This window comes from Sturnira hondurensis, unplaced genomic scaffold (assembly GCF_014824575.4).
Source record: "Sturnira hondurensis isolate 20B ecotype Veracruz unplaced genomic scaffold, ASM1482457v3 Scaffold0001928, whole genome shotgun sequence".
Lineage (NCBI taxonomy): Eukaryota > Metazoa > Chordata > Mammalia > Chiroptera > Phyllostomidae > Sturnira > Sturnira hondurensis.
In genome coordinates this window covers 41,072-63,546 of record NW_028074559.1, presented here as the reverse complement: position 1 = coordinate 63,546, position 22,475 = coordinate 41,072, and the positions used below count along the sequence as shown (strand labels likewise).

General features: G+C 38.7%; 1 protein-coding gene across 1 annotated transcript; it reads left to right on the top strand.

Moving 5' to 3' along the window:
- Window positions 1–7,915: 7,915 nt before the first annotated feature.
- LOC118981310 (olfactory receptor 8B12-like) lies at window positions 7,916–8,850 on the top strand. The gene is made up of 2 exons (XM_037038016.1): window positions 7,916–8,032; window positions 8,131–8,850. Exons 1-2 carry the CDS (start codon window positions 7,916–7,918, stop codon window positions 8,848–8,850), a joined length of 837 nt encoding a protein of 278 aa, XP_036893911.1.
- The last annotated feature ends 13,625 nt before the right edge of the window (window positions 8,851–22,475 follow it).

Below are 22,475 nucleotides of genomic sequence, written 5' to 3'. Positions count from 1 at the left end.
AGAAATTGGTAGTTGCAGAATAGTCGTGGGGAGGTAAAGTACAGCCCAGGAAATACACTCAATAATTCTGTAGTAACGATGTATGGTGCCAGATGGGGACTAGATTTACTGAGGTGATCTCTTTGTAAGTTGTATAAGTGTCTAATTATAAGGTTGCACACCTGAAAATAACATGATATTGTACATCGACTGTAATTGTAAAATAAAAGGAAATAAATTATATATTTTAAAAGAAAGTGAATAATAAAGAAATCTTCTATGTCTTTGTCATTTTACTTAAACTGAAAATGAACTCTGTATCAGATAGGAACAGCATGAGTAGTTTTAAGTGCAACACATTTTTCTCCTGTTCTTTTGTTATTAGTGACAACTCTTTTAATACTCATGGCCTGACATCACTATGACATCTGTCTCTCAGGTCTGTTCTCTGCCAACACTTGGTTTGTATAGAGACAGATATTGGTGGTGTCATGACCCACCCAGTGACAAAGGTCAGCATGTCTTTCTGTAACCACAACACCATCAACCATGGCACGTGGTGCAACACACCTACCCTCATCAAACTCTCTTTATTCAGCACCTATTCACAAGTGGTTGAATTTTGTAGCCATAAGTGTTACAACTGACCATCTTCGTCTGGTACATACTCATTCTTATTTTCCTTCCTTCTAAGGCAGATGCAAAAGCTGCTTTTTCTTCCCTTTGGGTCAGGAAGGTGCTTTACTTCAGCTCATGTCCTAGGAACAGGAACTACACTGGTGGTTCTCAGGTGAATCTGAATCACACAGAGGATTTGCTAAAACACAGATGCCAGGCCCCATTCCCAAAGTTTTGACCCAGTAGATCTCGGGTAGGACTTGAGACTTTTCAGTCATAAGAAGTTCCCCAGTGATGCCTCTCCTGTTGCCTGGGGAGCAACCATCACTAACTGGCATGTTTTACAGCACGGCAGCAGCCATGCAGAACTATCCTCTGAGCACCTCATTTCCTGAGGCAGAAACTCTGAGATTTGTTTTTGACTTGGAGAAATGCTGATATATCATTTTATTTTTCAGTTTTCTTTTCTGGGCATTCTGAATTTGCAAGTTTTCTTTCTAAAAAGGGATGGGTTTCATTTTCTCCCCAAATGTTTTTTCTCCCCCTTTCTTTTGCGTGCAGCCTTCTCTACTCTTCATTTGGTTTCCTTCCCACCACTCTTGCATTGGGTTCCCAAAAGACCCTGAGATGAAGACTTATGTGAAAGTGATTTATCAGGATGCCTTCCAGGTAAACCCAGTAAGAACTCAGAAGTGAGACCCTAGGAGGCTGAGAAAGTGTGTATGGAAGTGCCATGTGACAACCGTCAGTGACAGACCACACACCCGGTGCTGCTTCTTTGAGATCATAAGAGATTTTCAACCAGGGGTTTGTGGTTCTGAGAGAAATGGCTGGACCTGACCAATGTTGAATTTGGTGCTAGTTCTGAATGGTTTAAATAAATAATGAGGCTCAGCTCGCCTCCCAGGCATACTGGAGTTGGCAAGTGAGGAAGAGTGAGGTGGGGAGGAAAGAACCCCGGAGGCTGCCCCTGGACATACATAAACCAAAAGTAAAGTAAACCAAAAGGAAATAAGTTTAAAAAGCATTTCCTTAAGATTATTATACACCCTAACATGACCTCTTCACAGACTGGAGCATTACCTTCTGGTAAAACTGATCAGCCCAAAAGGAGAGAACTGGCTCCCAAGTATAGGAGCTGCCTAGTGATACAGACCACTGCAACACGGGAAGAGTGAAGTGTTCTTGTTGAGCTCTCTGGCCAAAGCACATCTGTGTTCTATCAGCATAAGACACTTTCAATTTCAAGAAAAGAGCCAAGGATCACTAAGCACTTTTTAAAACTTTGCACATGGAAGGAGACTGAGAGGAAACAAAAAATGTTGTGAGGCAATTGCTGTACCACACACTTCTGTTTGGGTTGTGGGTACCTGTAATATATATGCTTGGGGGTGGGGGAGATGTTTCTAGATTTTTGACTGAAAAATCCTGGAAATGAATGCTTCAGATGATTTCTCTCAAGTTTTCTGCCCCTGCTGGTTGATCTCCAATGTACAACTTCAGACAAGATTTTTTCAGACTGTGGGTCACAATTTCTAAGTGGACCATTGCAGCAACTCCATAGGGCAAAACCCTTGGGAAAATCCTAGAAACATCAGCAACAAGGAGACATCTGCAGCTATGAACTTGACCATCGAATCCAAGGGAAGCACCAGCCTAATCTTGGAGGTGGGCCCCTGTGGTGAAGTATGTGGCACCTGTGGGCATGTGCTATGCAGCTGTGAGTGCAAGTGACATGATAGTGCTGAATGTGCACATGCAGACTAGTTAGCATGACCAGAGTGAGGACAACAGCATCAGGCAGCTGACCCTGAGTGGCTGTCTGCAGTCCCAGCCTTGGGAGTGTCTATGAAAGAAGGAAAAATTGATTCTCTAAATAACATACAAGAAAATGGGCCAGGACGTTAGGAGCAGGGTTTATTGGTATAGGACTGAAATTGTGGTCAGGCCAGGCTGCTTTGTACAAGTAGGTAGAGCCCTGTGGCTTTATACTGCCCTCTCATTAATGAGGTGTGTTCAGGGGGAGATTAGGAATGAGGAAGGAAGGGGTGTTGTGAGGCCACCCATGTACCTGATGTCGAATGTATTATGAGTTTACTTAAATGCATCAGAGGTCTTGAATTTGTTGTGTGGGTGGCACTGGAGATCTCAAACTTGACTGGGACAGTTACCCTAGAGAGGTCTTCATTTTCTTGATGGATTCAACTCTGTTCCTGATTTGTGCCCTGAAATTTCTCCTCTTTTGGTATTAAATTTTGCTTTAATATGTCTTTTGCCAAAATATGTTAATCACATTTATACAATTGTGTTTGAGACCCCAACAATTCTCTAGAAATGTTGAAAAATGCATGAAATGGTACAGGAAAGATCATGAACTTTGAAAATTGAAGACATAGACTGCCATAGAACACATTTCTTTTGTTCTTTTGGTATCTAGGAATCTTTTCCTTTTAAAAAATTATTTATTGTTGTCCTATTATAGTTGCCTGCATTTATTTTCCACCATTCCCCCACCCTCCCACTACCCTAGCCAAACGTACCCTGCTCCCTACCTTCCACACCACCCCGAGCTTGGTTTTGTTCATGTGTCCTTTATTGCTCCTGAAAACCCTTCACCTATTTCTCCATTAGCCCCTTCCACCTCCCCTCTGGTTACTGCCAGATTGTTCTTAATTTCAATGTCTCCAGTTATATGTTGCTTGCTATTTTCTTTTATTGATTAGGTTCCATGCATTTCTTACTATGTGACCTGTTAAACTTTGTTAAAAATGCATTTCTCACTATGTGATTTTGGGTGACACATACATACTTCAACTTTATTATCTTTAAAATGAAAAAAAGTGATACAATGTTCATGCTTCGTGAGGATTACTTAGCACATGGTGTGTGTGAAGGAGCTTTGTGAACAACAGAGTATATTGTAGGTGTCACATCTTGCCTTGACTTCAAACCCAGTGAGTCTAGGAATGAAGAAGGAGCCACTGGTAAAACAGCTATGCAAAGGTCATCCTTGTGTTCCAATTTCTCAGGCTCATAGCATCCTGATGGTCAGTTCTCAGCAACACTAATGGGTTGCCTGGGTCTAGGGATAAGTCTGCTGATGTGATTATTAGTGACTGAAATTTTGGCTCTCCAAGGGAAATTGTACTGCTCCTGATCACCTAATCTGGACATAAATGTTACTAGAAATAAAACCATATATTTATATAATATATATATATATATATATACACCAAAATTATTCATGAATTTATATGCAGAAAATTGACTGGAAAAACTAGCCAGAAATAATCCAACAGAACACAAAACTAGTTTTATATAATTTTGAAGTAGAGTTTGACCCTAGAAACATAACGTTGACCTCATATTGAAAAAACAGTTAATATCTTATGTGAAGAAGATAGAAAAACCTCAAATAAACCACCTAAGCCTACATCTACAAGAACTAGAGGAACAACAACAAACAAAGGCCAGAGCAAAGAGAAGGAAGGAAATAATCAAGATCAGGGCAGAATTAAATGACACACAGACTGAAAGAATAATTTAAAGCATCCGTAGACCCATGATCTGGTTCTGTGAAAAGGCATATAAAATCGACAAGCTTTTAACCAGACTCACCAAGTAAAAGAGAGAGGACCCAAATAAATAAAATCAGAAATGAAAGAGGAGAAGTTGCAACCAATACCACAGAAATACAAAGGATTGTAAGAAATTACTATGAACAACTACATGCCAAGAAATTGGACAACCTGAGTGAAATGGAGAAATTTCTTGAAACATACAATCTTCCAAAACTCCATTGAGAAGAAGCAGAAAGCCTGAACAGACTGATAACAACTAGTAAAATTGAAGCTGTAATCAAAAAACTCCCAGCACACAAAGCTCTGGACCACTGGGCTTCACAGTTGAATTTTACCAAATATTCAGGAAGAAATAACTCTCACTTCTCAAACTACTTCAAAAAATTCAAGATGAGGGAAAACTCCCAAACTCTTTTTACAAGGCCAGTATCGTTCTAACTCCAAAACCAGGTAAAGACTCAACAAGGAAACAAACTACAGGCCAATATCACTGATGAACATAGATGCTTAAATCCTCAACAATACACTGCATATATGGATTCAGAAATACATTCAAAAGATCATACACCATGGTCAAGTGGGATTCATCCCAGGGATGCAAGGATGCTGCAATGTTCACAAATTAATAAACATAATACTCCACATAAAGAAAATGAAGGAGAAAATCACATGATCAGATCAATAGAGGCTGAAAAAGCTTTTGATAAAATCCAGCACACAAATATCATATAAACACTCAGCAAAGTGGGACTAGAGAGAGGATAACTCCACATAATAAAAGCCATATACGAGAAACATACAGCCAACATTATACCCAATGGGAAAAAACTGAAAGCTTTCCCCTTAAGATCAGCAGCAGGACAAGGGTGTCCACTTACACCACTCCTACTCAACATAGTACTGGAAGTTCTAGCCACATCGATCAGGCAAAAAAACACACTAAAAGGCATTCAAATTTGAAAGGACAATACAAAACTGTCACTATTGTGGATAACACAATAGTGTGCACAGAAAACCCAGAGTCTCTACCCAAAAATTACCTGACCCAATCAGTGAAGTTGGAAAAGTAGTGGGGTACAAGGTCAATATTCAGAAATTGATGTCATTTTTGTACACTAATGATGAAATATCAGAAAGAGAAACTGGGGGAGGAATCCCATTTACTAAAGTAAGAAAAAATAAAGCACCTAGGGATAAATTTAACCAAGGTGGTAAAAGATTTGCAACAAATGACTTAATCAAGAACATTGATTTCTGTTTCTCTCTGCTTGTATAGGATCAAGTGAACAGTCAAAACAGTTTTAGAGAAGCCTTGGTTTGCTTGAAATGACACATTGAGGCACTGGAATTGATCCTCCCCTGGATACCATCTCTGAAGAGGCAAGGATCTCAGAAGAAAGTTTCCTGGTATTGCATCATGCTTAGAAGAGCCCTTTGAGATTCTGAAAGGAAACTGAACATTTTAATGAGTCCCTAAGGTCTTTGACCTTGGGTCTTAAGGAGAACATACTTGTGGTGCTTAATTTAGTTTCTTGGTAATGGATTGTTTTTCTCTATTTCTTCCACATGTGCAGCGGGATCGACAACAGGAACTGGGATTCATTAGTGTCACCTGGGCAGTGGACAATCCTCCATGCAAACAGGCAGATGAGGCACCATCACTGCTGAGCTTTAGTGTGGGGGGAAGGCAAGTCTCCTCTGCTGTGTGTGTACACACTCAGACACACACACAGGCCCACATGTGGTGGTTTCAGTCGGACTTGCCTGAAAGATAATGGGTTCTGCCTTTGTGGTCCGATGTCATACCGTATCCCAAAAAACTTATGGCCTTAACTCTGACAAGAAAACATACATAACTCATCAGCTAACCAAGTCCCGAAGTTCCCCAAACAGAGATTTATTTTTTAATAGAAATTTTGCCATCCTTACTACGTAAATGCCCCTGGCAAAGGGTTTTGAATACAAATTGCCACATAAAATGTTATTAATCTTTATATCAGTCTCAGCCAAAAATCTACACTGTGTGACTTGTGATTATCTAAAACCTCAGGAATGTCCTAGCTCTATCCTGTTATTTGATCAGAATTTCCTTGCCCACAGCAATAATTTGGGCTGGAAACTGTATAAAAGTGTGGGGACAAAACCCTGATTCTTTGGGAAGGTGCTGCATTAAGCCATAACACCCAGCATTTTATTAGAGTAACTGGTATTATTTCGCAAAGGCTTTCCAGGTCTCTCTCAAGTCATTGCTCAACTGTCAGATTCCACTTTTTGAACTGGAATCTCTAACACTTGCCCTTTATGCCTCTCTCCCCTGTGTCCTGTCCCATCCCCTAGCTTGCCTTTTCTTTAGCACACTTTCATGTTTCTTTCATGTATTATTAGTGGAGGCAAATAGGTCTACCCTACGAGGTCATTCTGAGGAATAAACACGGTACAATTATGTATGTGTTTTTTCTGGATCTTTCAGATGAGGGCGCTGGGTCAGATACAGAGGTGAGTATACAGTAAGCACTCAGTACAAGAAATCTTTTCCCAGGTGCCTTGTTCTTAATTGTGCTTATAACCATGTACCTGAATGAAAACAAAGGCCATTAAAAGCCCCATCAGCCACCATCAAGGGTGTAAACAAACATTTCTTCTTCCTTAGGGAGAAGGAATCCTGAGGGAGGCCCTGTAACTAGGTTACCATGGTCCCTAATCCAGAATAACACTCTTCAGTCTCTGGTTATCCATGGATGTTATAAAAGTTCTCTTCCATCCCTAGATGCTTGACTGGAGGCTGGGGACAAAGGAGGTCAGAGACCCTGTTCTTCTGCTCAACAGGGGAACCAAGACAAACTAAAGGCTTTGAATTTTAAAGACAGAGACAGAAGCAGAGCAGTCTGAGCTCTGTGTTGTCACCTTCTTGTCACCAGGGCCACCTGAGTCTCCATGAGAGAGATGGGTAGGAGGCAGCAGAGTCCAGCACTGTGACTGCAGGCAGAAGGAGGCTGAGTGCCTACCTGACCTGGTCTGTGCTATAGCAGAGGAATTAGCTTTACAAAGAACAAACCCAGGAGCCAGAGAGCCTGAGTTCCCCTTATGCTGTCACTTAGAAGGACAGGGACTTGTGCCCAGTGTCCTCACCTGTTCAATGAGTTTAATCAAAATGTCCCAGACCACTTAGAACAGTGCCACTAGCATAGTTAGGGGTCAGCAAATGTTCTTTTTCTTTTGCGTTTAGTTAATAACTTTGTCTTATTACTCCAGTATTATTTTCACATAGCATTTCCACAGCCATTCCTGCTACAGACTCAGAGCAACAGAGCCTCATCTTCTTGTTCTGACCAGCACTCACCAAAAATGGAAGGTCTAGGGCAACTGGCTTCTGCTTCTCAACAGCATTACAAAGAAGGACCCAGGTCACACAAAACTGGGTCCAGGGCTGAAGAGGTCAGGCAGTACCTGAAGAAGGTTACTGCAAGGTTGCAGGGTCATCCCAGGAGAGCTTTGTGGACTTTCTCCTCAGTTGGATGAACCCTGAGTCTGGAGGCAAGTTTCACCCACTAACAGTTACTAGGGTGGTTGAAGCCACATGGGGACCAAAAGAACAGAGATGCAGGAACAAGGAGATGCTATCTCAACTTTAAGTTCCACACCTCCCTGTTCAAACACCTCTCTCAGGAGTGGGTTGTTTTTCTCTCTGTGTGTGAGAAACTCTTTTCTTTTTCCCTCCCAGACTATCCCAGAGGAAGATGGCTGCAGATAATACCTCCTCTGTGACAGAGTTTATACTCACAGCCTTAAGGGACCAGCCAGGACTCCAGCTCACTCTCTTCTTCCTGTTTCTAGGCTTCTATGTGATCACCACGGTGGGGAACCGGGGCTTGATAACATTGATTTGGCTGAACTCTCACCTTCATATTCCCATGTACCTTTTCCTCTTCAACTTGTCATTCATTGCCTTCAGTTACCCTCTACCATCATCCCCAAAATGCTGATGAGTTTTGTCTCAAAGAAAAACATCATTTCTTACTCAGGGTGTATAACTCAGCTCTTTTTCTTCTGTTTCTTTGACATTTCTGAATCCTTCATCCTGTCAGCAATGGCATATGACCGCTATGTGGCCATCTGTAAACCACTGTTATACTCGGTCACCATGTCTCCTCAGGTGTGTTTATTTCTTTTGCTGGGTGTCTATGGGATGGGGACTTTGGGGGCTTTAGATCATACACGTAATATGCTGTTTCTGACCTTTTGTGGAGAAAACCTTCTCAATCATTATATGTGTGACATACTTCCCCTCCTTGAGCTCTCCTGCAATAGCTCTTACATGAACATTCTGGCAGTCTTTATTTTTGTGGCCTTTTGCATTGGAACATCTATTTTGACCATTTTTCTCTCTTACAGCTTCATTCTTTCCAGCATTTTCCACATTAGTTCTACTGAGGGCAGATCCAAAGCCTTTAGTACCTGCAGTTCTCACATAATTGCAGTTTCTCTTTTCTTTGGTTCAGGAATTTTTGCATACCTTAAACCACCTTCTATTATCCCCCTTGACAAGGGTAAAGTCTGTACTGTGTTCTATACCATTGTTGTGCCCATGTTTAACCCACTAATCTACAGCCTGAGGAACAAGGATGTCAAATTAGCCGTGAACAAAACCTTGGGAAGAATAATTTTCTCTTGAAAGGAATTGGAAATTGAGAAGGAATAATAATTTCATAATTAGAGTGTTGTTATTATTTTACCATCATCATCATTAAGAAATTCAAGCTTCATGCTTTTGTATTCTATATTTAAAGGAAATTTTAACTCTTTCCCAAATGGATTTAATCTCTCTCACCATCACCGCAACTCTTCCTACTTTATTTTATGAAAATAGTCTTTGCAGTCATACAGGATGGAATATTGAATGGGGCTTCAGAATAATTTCATCTAGTCCAAAAATATAAAAACTACCTGGCAGCAGAGCCTGGACTGAAATCCCAGCTTGAATCTCAATTCAGTTTGTTTTCCTTTATGCCATGTTTCTTTGCCTCATCTTCTTGGAAGATGCCATTTCACATGTTAGTTGACCTACTACATCTAAATTAAAAGTGGATTGACAGTAATTTCATGCTATTTGCATAACATAATTTTAATACATCACATTTGCAAGAGAATAGGAGGTAAAAAATTTTGTTGAGTAGGTCTTTTGAAAATGACAAGTCAATGTCCGATGAGTTTTGTAGTGTGTTAAATGGGTACTGTGTTAGGTTTTTCAGAAGACAAGCGTGGGGACCACTGACTGGTGAATGGAACACCGGGGATGTGGGTTAGGGAATGAGGACTTACAGGGGAGAGAAATGGAATTTTGAAGGGTAGAAAGATGCTGAGAGGAGGCATCATATTATTTCATGGCTGAGACAGAATTTGGAGTCTCATTTCAAGGGTTATCTTGGCTGTGGTCCAAGATCACTGGGAGCTGTGCTATCTGACCTGGTAGTCACTAGTCATGTAGGGTATTGAGCAACACAGATGTGGATATCCAAATTGAGACATACTGAAAGTGGGCAAAGTAAGTGTGATACACACACCCAATCTCTGAAGAATATGAAGAACATTCTCATGGGTACTTTTTTACTTGAGTACATGTTGAAATGATCACATTTTGAATATATTGTGTTAAATAAAATATGTCATTAAAATGAATGTATCTTTATTTTTAAGGTATCTACTAGAACGTTTAGAATTTACAAGTGGCCTGCATTGTATTTCCATTGGATGACACTGCTCTGGAGGATGTAACAGAGCGCTAGCTGGCCCCAAGTGCATGTTCATCTGCCAGGCAGCACCAAGCTGTGGCTTATGAAGAGAAGGCAATTGCTATGGAATTTTCAGGCATTGCAGATAGCCTAGATATTCTAAAAAAAGAGGCATATGGATAAGAAATGGTGATCTCAGGATAAGTTCATAAAGCCACCATATTTTGAAGTGGGAAATAGAGCTTTATTTTAAAAATTAAAACAACATTTTTCGTCTAAACTCACTATTGTTGGTAAAATTTTATTCAGAAGCAATGACAAATGAAGTGCTGGGTGAAATATTTTGACTTATGGGGATGTTCCTTAGGAAAGTCCACTCCATTAGCATGTAGGGGAAATTTGAATAACTGTTGAGTTCTGCCTTTTGATCCTGTTTAGTGCTGCTAAAAAGAAAAGAATGAGCTTATGAAGGGAGGATTGAGATGAGATGAAATACAGTGTCCAGCAGAACTAGTGCCACTGAGTGTGGTTGTAGGGGACTTGACTGTCTCACATAAGATGGACAGCAATGTGACCATTTTGTCATAGGGTGTGGTGAAGTGTGATATTGTTATGTTACAGAATTACATACCTACTATTTTAAAATTAAAATTTTTATGTAATAAAAGGGGTATTTTGGTGCTGCACCCTCTGGGTGCCTGAACTTCAGGAACCTTGAATTTAGGAGTGGGGGTTGGTGTATTGAATACACTCTTCAATGTAGGTCATGAAAGAATACAGAAAACTCCTTTTGAAAATTTTGTTCCCTGACTTTTATATAGCAAAGTGCACAAATCTTAAGTGTATAGCTCATTGAACTTTTGCACATGAATATGTAGCCNAATTTCATGCTATTTGCATAACATAATTTTAATACATCACATTTGCAAGAGAATAGGAGGTAAAAAATTTTGTTGAGTAGGTCTTTTGAAAATGACAAGTCAATGTCCGATGAGTTTTGTAGTGTGTTAAATGGGTACTGTGTTAGGTTTTTCAGAAGACAAGCGTGGGGACCACTGACTGGTGAATGGAACACCGGGGATGTGGGTTAGGGAATGAGGACTTACAGGGGAGAGAAATGGAATTTTGAAGGGTAGAAAGATGCTGAGAGGAGGCATCATATTATTTCATGGCTGAGACAGAATTTGGAGTCTCATTTCAAGGGTTATCTTGGCTGTGGTCCAAGATCACTGGGAGCTGTGCTATCTGACCTGGTAGTCACTAGTCATGTAGGGTATTGAGCAACACAGATGTGGATATCCAAATTGAGACATACTGAAAGTGGGCAAAGTAAGTGTGATACACACACCCAATCTCTGAAGAATATGAAGAACATTCTCATGGGTACTTTTTTACTTGATTACATGTTGAAAGGATAACATTTTGAATATATTGTGTTAAATAAAATATGTCATTAAAATGAATGTATCTGTTTATTTTTAAGGTATCTACTAGAAAGTTTAGAACTTATAGGTGGTTCCCATTGTATTTCCATTGGATGACACTGGTTTAGAGGATGTAACAGAGCGCTAGCTGGCCCCGGATGCATGTTCATCTGCCAGGCAGCACCAAGCTGCGGCTTATGAAGAGAAGGCGATTGCTATGGAATTTTCAGGCATTGCAGATAGCCTAGATATTCTAAAAATATGGTCATATGAATAAGACATGGTGATCACAGGATAAGTTCATAAAGCCACCATATTATAAAGTGGAAAATAGAGCTTTATTTTAAAAATTAAAACAACATTTTTTGTCTAAACTCACTATTGTTGGTAAAATTTTATTGAGAAGCAATGACAAATGAAGTGCTGGGTGAAATATTTTGACTTCGAGGGATGTTCCTTGGGAAAGTCCACTCCATTACGATGTAGGGGAAATTTGAATAACTGTTGAGTTCTGCCTTTTCATCCTGTTCACTGCTGCCCCCCAAAAAGAATAAGCTTATGAAGAGAGGATTGAGATGAGATGAAATACAGGGTCTAGCAGAACTAGTGCCACTGAGTGTGGTTGGTAGGGGACGTGACTGTCTCACATGAGATGGACAGCAATATGAACATTTTGTCATAGGGTGTGGTGGAGTGTGATATTGTTATGTTACAGAATTACATACTTACAACTTTAAAATTAAAATTTTTATGTAATAAAAGGGATATTATTTGTGCTGGAAAATCTAGGTGCCTGAATTTAGGGAACCTTGAATTTAGGAGTTGGGGTTGGTGTATTGAATATGCAGTTCAATGCAGGTCATGAAAGAATACAGAAAACTCCTTTTAAAAATTTTGTGCCCTAACTTTTATATAGCAAAGTGCACAAATCTTAAGTATATAGCTCATTGAACTTATGCACATGAATATGTAACCACAACCTAGATCAAGATGTGCAACATTTCTATCTACTTTCAAAAGTTTCCCCTGGGCATCTTTCCAGTATATACAACCTGCCCTCCACGCCATCCCCCGCAGCTATCCACTCTTCTGACTTTTATCATTATAGAGTGTTGTCTGTACTTAAACTTCATATAAACAGGTACTCAATTGTTTGTGGTTTCTTTTCTCCTCATAATGCCTGTCGTGTACATGTATATTGCAGTATGTATGAGTAGATTATGTTATAGTGCTGTGTAGTATTCCATCACGTGAATATATAATTTTTTAGCCTCTTATTAAATTTAGATGGTTTCAAGTTCTTGCCTATTATTGATAAACCCCTTAGAAACATTTTGCATGTGTATTTTGATTGAATAAGGAAACATTTCTTTTGGATTATACTTATATGTGGATATGCTAGATAATAGAGTAGGCTTATGAGCAGCTTTTATAAACATCACTGTTTTCTAAAGTTTGAGTCAATTTGCACTGCTATCAACAATGTTTGAGGATTCTATTGTTTTCTATACTTGTTAACCCTTGGTATTTCTATTTTATTCCTATTTTATACCATGTACAAAAATGTATTTCTATTCTGGTATGGACAGTGGAATGCTGTTTTGTTCAACTTTTTTCCTTGACAAGTAATGATGTTGGGCACCTTTTTACATATTTACTGGCTATTTAGATATCTCCTTTGAAGTAGTTATTCAAGTCGTTTCCTCATTTAAAAAGTAGGGTTGTTAGTTCCATTGCTATTGTATTGGAGGAATTTTAAAATGCACATGTAAGTCCATATAAGTGTATATGGTTGTGTTTGTGCATGTATAGATAATATATATGTACCTATGGATAATACATTCATACATACACGGTCATCTTCCTCTCCGTATCTTCCCCAGACTATGCCTTACTTAGCCTAAATGATATCTTCTGATAGCCAATATTTTTAATTTAAATGAAGTTTGATTTATCAACTTTGTCTTTCCTAGTCAGTGCTGTGTCCTAATTAAGAAATTCTTTGCTGTTCTTGCTGAGGCCAGAAGAACAATGTGGAAATTTTATGAGTGAAGTTTTGTATTGGATCAAAGTGGGGTTTTGGGGTATGTGTATGTTTGCTCATAAATGTCCAGTGATTGTTCTTTTACCTGTGTTAGAAATCAGTGGATTCTATTCGTGTGTGTTTGTTTTCATCTATTTGTCTATCTTGATGCCAGTACCATTCAGCTTGGATAACGTAGCTCTATAATAATTTTTGAAATCAGGTAGTACAAGTCCTGAATTTCATTCACTTCCTTCAAAATTTCTTGGCTCCTTTAAGACCTGTAATTTCCATATGAATTCTAGACTCAGCTTGTAAATTCCTACAAAGGAACCTGCTGCGATTTCCTTTGGGATTGTATTGACTATGGATTTTGTGTTGGGGGAGGAGGAATTGACATTTATTTTCTACCTCAGCAATATTGGGAGTGTTTACTTTGTTAAAGTGTCCTCAACATGGTATAGTTTCAGAATTTTTAAAATTTCCATCCTGATGGGTGAGAAGCAGTGTTTCAGTATTGTTATAATTTGCATTTCTTTCATTTTAAGAAACATAGGAGGTGGTTTCATGTATTTAATGACTGTTGGTATTATTACTTCTTTTGTAGACTGTCTATTCATACTTTGTCCTCATGTATCTGCTGGATTTTGCCTTCTCAGTTTTTAGGAGGACTATATATTGGGTATAAGAGCTTTCTGTTTGAGGTATAAGTTGCATGTCTTCCTCTAATTTGTGATTTGGCTTTTGACTGTTCTTATGATAAAATTTTTAAATTAAATGTATTAATCTTCTATTGTTTCTGGTGTTTTAATGATAACTAGAAATCTTTTCTCTCCTCTTAGGTTATAGAGAAAGTCACTCATTTTATCATAATGTGATTGTATGATTTTATTTATTTATTTTTAATTTGAATATCTGTTCATTTTAGAAATTTTACCAGGTTGTGGTGTGAAGAATGGATCCAACTATATATTTTTCCAGAAGACCATCGTGTGGTTCTATTGCCATTTATAAAAAGTCCATTTTTTCTCATGGGTTTGAACAGTTGCCTTCATTCTGTACAAAGTTTCCTAGGCACCTGGGGTATTTCTTGTTTCCCATTGTGTTCTACTGGTCTGTTGGTCTATTCATAACCCAATACCACATTGCTGGGATTACAGAAACTTTATAAGATTTCATATCTTGAAGGTAACTTCCCACATGTTGTTCTTTTTTATGGTTTTCCTGGCTATTCATGTTTAACCCCAACCTTTATAATTAATCTGTCTAGTTCTAGAAGATAACTTAAAGGCGTATTTATTGATTGCATCTTAAATTTATAAGTAAACTTAGGAAGAATTAACATCTTTGGATTTTGCAACTTCCAATCTTTCTTTAAAAAGATTTTATTTATTTATCTTTAGGGGGAAGGGAAGGAGAGAGGGAGAGAAATATCAATGTATGGTTGCCTCTCGTGCATAACCTGCCAGGAACCAGGAACTGACCTGCAACCCAGGCATGTGCCCTGGCTGGGAATCGAACCACGATCATGTGGTTCGTAGGCCTGCGTTCAATCCACTGAGCTACACCAGCCAGGCTGGGACTTCCAATCTTGAACTGTGGCACAACTCCTCATGTTTTTTCAGGTCAACTTCAGAATCTTTAAGAAGTGTTTTATAATTGTTTTCATTCATTTGAGCACATTGTTATTACATTCATGCATGGGAATTTTATTTTACTTTTGCAACTGTAACAAGAGCTTTCTCTTTCATTGCATTTTCATATTGTTATTTAGTTGTATATACGAATTATATGCTAATTTTATGCTTGGGAAAGTAAATATTATACGTACAATATTTTCCATGTATTCTTGCATGTTTTCCAAATATGTCATAGTTTATAATTAAAAATAATTTTACCTCTTTTCCTCTACTTTGCATGCCTCTTATTCCATTTGCATCTATAACTGCATTTTCTAATACTTCATTTAATACATTGTTAAATAATACTAAAGACTGTAGTCATCTTGGTTCTACTAGTTCTAATTAGGAATTCCTCTAGAGTTTCCTAATTAAATGGGTGACTTCTGGTCTGAGTCGTACATATTTTTCATCATCTAAGAGAAGTGTCGATCATTCCCAGATTCAGAAGTAAGTATTCTGAAAGCATGAAAAGGTGTTGAATTCTGTCAACTTCTTTTCATCTTCTTTGGAATTTGTTCCCTCAAATTTTCCTCATCGTTCTTAGATCTTTAAACTATCCCTACAGACTCTTGTACATTTAAACATATGCAATTCTGCTTTTACCCTTAGGAATTCCCTTTGCTTTTTCCTTCCCCATTTCTGTCCAAAACTAAGAGGAGTAACCAGTGCTTCTTTCTTTTTGCATTCATGGTCTCGTGGCTATTTTTGTATGGTATTTATGCAATTTGTGTCCATGTCTCCCTTTATACCCCAGCGTTGTAGTGTAGCACCCTTATTCAGATGCACTTATATTTCAAAACCTGACCAATCAGTGCCAAAGAAACTTCACATCTGATTTTCAGGACATCCCTGAACCTGAGTTCAGCTCCTATTTATGTGACTTTGTCTTTCTTTTTTAAAAGAATATATCTAATTTACTATTCTATTGAAGTTTTCCCAATGTTCCCCCCTTCTGTCCTCTCTGCCATGTACCCCGAAACCCTCCAGCCTCCCCTGTTTGTACATGTCTATTGGTTGTACATACAAGTTCTTTGACTTCTCTATTTCCTATACCATTCTTAACCTCTCCCTGTCTATTTTATGTCTAGTAATTATGCTTCTTATTCCCTGTACCCTTCCTCCCTCATTCTGCCTTTCCCCCACTTCTATTGAAAATCCTCCATGTGATGTCCATTTGTCTGATTTCCTTCCCATTGTAGTTGTTTGCTTAGTTTTGGTTTTCAGTTTTTCAAAATGTTCATTTGTTGATAGTTGTGAGTTTCTTGTCATTACACTGGCTGGTATAGATTAGTGGATTGAGCGCCAAACTATGAACCAAAGGGTTGCTGGTTTGATTCCCAGTCAGGGCACACACCTGGGTTCTGAGCCAGGTCCCCAGTGGGGGGCACTTGAGAGGCAACCACTCCTTGATGTTTATGTGACTTGAATACTGTCCTGAAATCTAGGCATCAGGCCACAAGGTGGAAGGAGTCACTCTGTCAGACCCAAACTTGAAGGTGTTGTGCCCTCTCTAATTTTCAATGCATATGAAGCTTCAGTTATGCAAGATGAATAACTTCTAGAGATCTGCTATGCAATGCAGAGCCTAGAGTTAACAATACTGTATTGTACACTTACAAATTCTTAAGATGATAAATCTCATGTTAAGGGATCTCACCACTATAAAAAATCAAACCAAAATTGCTAAGACACCCATACTAGGAATATAGCATTAAAAAGCCCACCATATATGATGTCATTGTTATGAGAAAATACATAGCATTATTTAAGCAAGTGAATTTTAGGGAAAAATGCATCATTCGATTAACACCAGGTTTTAAAGGAAATTTTTCACAGTTACTGGGCATGATTTGATTCCTGTATTCTTTTTAAAATGTAGTAATTCTGGAAGTATGGAGTAATAAGTGAATAAAAGTGTGAATCTTTCATGTAGTGACCTTCTGCCTGGCCACTGTGCAAAGCAGTATGGAGTTGTCTCAGAAAAGTCAAAGGTGGAACTGCCTCATAACCCAGCAATTCCACATCTGCCAATATATCCAAAGAAACCCAAAACACTAATTGAAAGACTTTCTGCTCCCCAGTGCTCATTGTAGCAGTATTTACAACTGCCAAAATATCTAAGCAGCCCAATTGTCCATCAGTGGATGAGTGGATTATAAACTTGTGGTACATTAACACAATAAAAGACCACTCAGCTATAAAAAAGAAGGAAATCTTAACTTTTGGGAGAGCATGGATGAACCTGTAGACTATTATGGTAAATGCAATCAGCCAGAGAAAGACAAATACCATATGATTTCACTCACCTGTGGATTCTAATGAATGGAATAAACTAACAAACAAAATAAAAGCACAATCATGGATACAGAGAACAGACTCACACATAGGGGACAGGGGGAAAATGTCAAGTGATAAGAAAAAAAATAAAAAACCTCATAGGCAGACAACAGTAGGGTTATCACCAAAGTGAAGAAGTGGGGGAGAAAGAGAGGGGATAAGTGGCGATGGAAGGAGACTTGACTTGGGGTGGTGAACACACAATATACAGATGATGTGTTATGGAAATGTACCCATGAAACCTACATAACTTTATTAGCCAGGGTCACCCCAAAAAATTCAATTAAAAATAATTTTTAAAAAAGAAAATGATCTGTGAAAAAGTCTTTTAAAGCAATAAAAAGATTAGAAATATGAATAATCAAATGGCAATAAATACATATTTATCCACACTTATTTTACACGCAGATGGATTAAATGCTGCCATCAAAAGACATACAGTGGCTTAAGGATAACAAAATAAGACACTTCCATGTGCGATCTTCAAATCAAAGACTCACACACACTGAAAGTAAAAGGAAATAAATTATATATTTTTAAAAGAAAGTGAATAATAAAGAAATCTTCTATGTATTTGTCATTTCACTTAAAATGATAATGAACTCTCTATCAGATAGGAACAGCATCAGTAATTTTAAGTGCAAGACATTTTTCTCCTGTTCCTTTGTTATTAGTGACAACTCTTTTAATACTTGTGGCCTTTCATCACTATGGCATCGGTCTCTCAGGTCTGTTCTCTGCCAACTCTTCCTTTGTGTAGGGACAAATATTGGTGGTGTCATGACCCACGCAGTGGCGAACATCAGCGTGTCTTTCTCTAACCACACCACCATCAACCGTGGCACGTGGTGCAACACACCTGTTCTCATCGAACTCTCTTTATTCAGCACTGTTCAGAAGCATTTGTATTTCATAGCCATAAGCGTTACAACTGACCATCTTCGTCTGGTACTTACTCATTCTTATTTTCCTCCCTCCTAAAGCAGATGCAAAAGCTGCTCTTTCTTCCCTTTGGGTCAGGAAAACGCTTTACTTCAGCTCACATCCTGGGACCAGGAAAAACATTGGGGGTTGTCAGGTGAATCTGAATCACACAGACGATTTGCTAAAACATAGATTCCAGGCCCCGTTCATAGAGTTTTTGATTCAGTAGGTCTCGGGGAGGATTTGAGACTTTTCAGTCATAAGAAGTTCCCCAGTGATGCCTCTCCTGCTGCCTGGGTTGCAACCATGGAGAACCGGCCTCTTTTACAGCAAAGCAGCAGGCATGCTGAACTATCCTCTGAGCACATCATTTCCTGAGGCCAAAACTCTGAGATTTTTCTGTTGACCCAGAGAAATGATGATATATCCTTTTACTTCTCAGTTTTCTTTACTGAGCGTTCTGAATTTTAAATGTTTTCTTTCTAAAAAGTGATGGGTGTCATTTTCTCCCCAAATGTTTTTTCTCCCCCTTTCTTTTGTGTGCAGCCTTCTCTACTCTTCATTTGGTTTCCTTCCCACCATTCTTGCATTGGGTTCCCCAAAGACCCTGAGATGAAGACTTAGGTGAGAGTGATTTGTCAGGAAGCCTCCCAGGTAAATCCAGTGAGAATGCAGAAGTGAGACCCTAGGAGGCTGGGAAAGTGTGTATGGAAGCACCATGTGACAACCGTCAGTGACAGACCACACACCTGGTGCTGCTTTCATGAGATCATAAGGGATTTTCAGCCAAGAGTTTGTGATGTTGAGAGAAATGGCTGGACCTGACCACAATGTTGAATTTGCTGCTAGTTCTGGGGGGTTTAAATAAACAATGAGGCTCAGCTCGCCTCCCAGGCATACTGGAGTTGGTAAGTGAGGAAGAGTGAGCTGGGGAGGAGGGAAGCCCAGGAGGCCGCCCCTGCACATACATAAACTACAACTAAACTAAACTAAAAGGAAATAAGTTTAAAAAGCATTTCCTTAAAATTATTATGCACCCTAACATGACCTGATAACAGAATGGAGCATTGCCTTTTGGTAAAACTGATTAGCACAAAAGGAGAGAACTGGGTCCCAAGGATAGGAGCTGCCTAGTGATACAGACCACTGAAACACAGGAAGAGTAAAGCGCTGTTGTTGACCAGTCTGGCCAAAGCACATCTGTGTTCTATCAGCTTAGGACACTTTCAATTTCAAGAAAAGAGCCAAGGATCACTAAGCAGTTTTTAACACTTTGCACGTGGAAGGAGACTTAGGTGAAAAAAAGAATGTTGTGAGGCAGTTGCTGTACCACACAGTTCTGTTTGGGTTGTGGGTAACTGTAACATATACGCTTGGGGGTTGGGGGAGATGTGTCTAGATTTGTGACTGAAACATCCTGGAAATGATAACTTCAGATGATCTTTCTCACGTTTTCTGCCCCTGCTGGGTGATCTCCAAACTACAATTTCAGACAAGGTTTTTCACACAGTGGGCCACAATTTGAAAGTGGACCATGGAAGCAACTCCAGAGGACAGAACTCTTGGGCAAATCCCAGGAACATCAGCAACAAGGAGAAGTCTGCAGCTATGAACTTGACCAATGTAGTATGAGTTTACTTAAATGCATCAGAGGTCTTGATTTTGTTGTGTGGGTGGCACTGGAGATCTAAAACTTGATGGGGACAGTTACCCTAGTGAGGTCTTTATCTTCTTGATGGATTCAACTATGTTCCTGATTTGTGCCCTGAAATTTCTCCTCTTTCAGTATGAAATTTTACTCCTGCCACATATCTTTTGCCAACATATGTTAATCACATTTATACAATTGTGTTTGAGACCCCAACAATTCTCTAGAAATGTTCAAAAATGCATGTTTGGTAGAGGAAAGATCGTGAACTTTGAAAATTGAAGACATAGACTGCCATAGAAAACTTTTTTTTCTTCTGTTCTGTTGGTATCTAAGAATCTTCTCCCTTTTAAAAACATTATTTATTGTTGTCCAATTATAGTTGACTGCATTTCTTTTCCACCACTCCTCCACCATCCCACCACCCTAGCCAAATCTACCCCTCTCCCTACCTTCCACAACACCCCCAGCTTCATTGTGTTCATGTGTCCTTTATTGTTGCTCCTGAAAACGCTTCCCCTATTTCCCTCTTAATCCCTTCCACCTCTCCTGTGGGTACTGTCAGATTGTTCCTAATTTCAATGTCTCTGGTTATATGTTGCTTGTTTTTTTCTTTTGTTGATTAGCTTCCATGCATTTCTTACTATGTGACCTGTTAAACTTTGTTTAAAAATGCATTTCTTACTATGTGACTTTGGGTGACTCGTACATGCTTCAACTTAATTATCCTTAAAATGGAAAAAAGGGATACAATCTTCATGCTTTGTGAGGATTGATTAGCACATGGTGTGTGTGAAGGAGCTTTGTGAGCTACAGAGTACATTGTAAGTCTCACGTCTTACCTTGACTTCAAACCCAGTGAGTGTAGGAATGGAGAAGGAGCCACTGGAAAATCAGCTGTCAAAGGTCACCCTTGTGTTCCAATCTCTCAGGCTCATAGCATCCTGATGGTTGGTTCTCAGCATCACTACTGTGTGGCCTGGGTCTAGGGATATATCTGGTGATGTGATTCTTAGTGACTGAAATCTGGGCTCCCTAAGGGAAATTGTGCTGCTGCTGATAACCTAAACCAGACTAAAATGTTACAAGAAAAGAAGTATATACCAGTATCCTTCATGAATTTACATGCAAAAAAGTTGTCTGGAGAAACTGGCCAAAAAAAAAAAAAACCAAGGGAACACAAAAGTAGTTTTATATAATTTTGAAGTCGAGTTTGACCCTAGGAACATAAGGTTGACCTCATATTGAAAAATCAGTTAATGTCCTATGCAAAGGAGATAGAAAAAATCTCAAATAATCAACCTAAGGAACACAAAAGTAGTTTTATATAATTTTGAAGTCGAGTTTGACCCTAGGAACATAAGGTTGACCTCATATTGAAAAATCAGTTAATGTCCTATGCAAAGGAGATAGAAAAAATCTCAAATAATCAACCTAAGCCTACTTCTAAAAGAAGTAGAGGAAAAACAAGAAACAAAGGCCAGAGCAAAGAGAAGGAAGGAAATAATCAAGATCAGGGCAGAATTAAATGACACTCAGACTAAAAGAACAATTCAAAGGATCAGTAAATGCAGGATCTGGTTCTTTGAAAAGGTATAAAAATCGAACAGCTTTTAACCAGATTCATCAAGAAAAAGAAGACAGAAAACTGTACTTGAACAATAATTAAATTTACAAAATTAAGAAAATATTAACGTGTTGGTGAAAATAAAAAAGAAAGAAAGAAAAAGAGAAAGGACCGAAATAAATGAACTCAGAAATGAAAGAGAAGTTACAACTGATACCACAGAAATACAAAAAAATGTAAAAATTATTATGAAATACTACATGCCAAGAAATTGGACAACCTGGGTGAAATGAAGAAATTTCTTGAAACATACAACCTTCCAAAACTCCATCAAGAAGAAGCAGAAAGCCTGAAAAGATGGATAACACCTAGTGGAATTGAAGCAGTAATCAAAAAACTCCCAGCATACAAAGCCCTGGATGACTGGGCTTCACAGATGAATTTTACCAAATGTTTAAGGAAGAACTAACTTTCATCTTCTCAAACTATTCTAAAATATTCAAGATGATGAAAAACTCCCAAACTCTTTTTACAAGGCCCATGTCGTTCTAATTCCAAAACCATGTAAAGGCTCAACAAAGAAACAAAAATACAGGCCAATATCACTGATGAACATAGATGCTTAAATCCTCAACAATACACTGCATGTCTGAGTTCAGAAATACATTCAAAAGATCATACACCAAGGTCAAGTGGGATTCATCCCAGGGATGCAATGATGCTACAATATTCACAAATCAATAAACATGATACTCCACATACAAAAAAGGAAGGAAAAAACCACATGATCAGATCAATAGATGCTGAAATAGCTCTTGATACAATCTGGCACCCATTTATCATAAAAACACTCAGCAAACTGGGACTAGAGGATGGATATCTCACCATAATAAAAGCCATATACGAGACACCTACAGCCAACATTATCCCCAATGGGAAAAAACTAAAAGCTTTTCCTTTAAG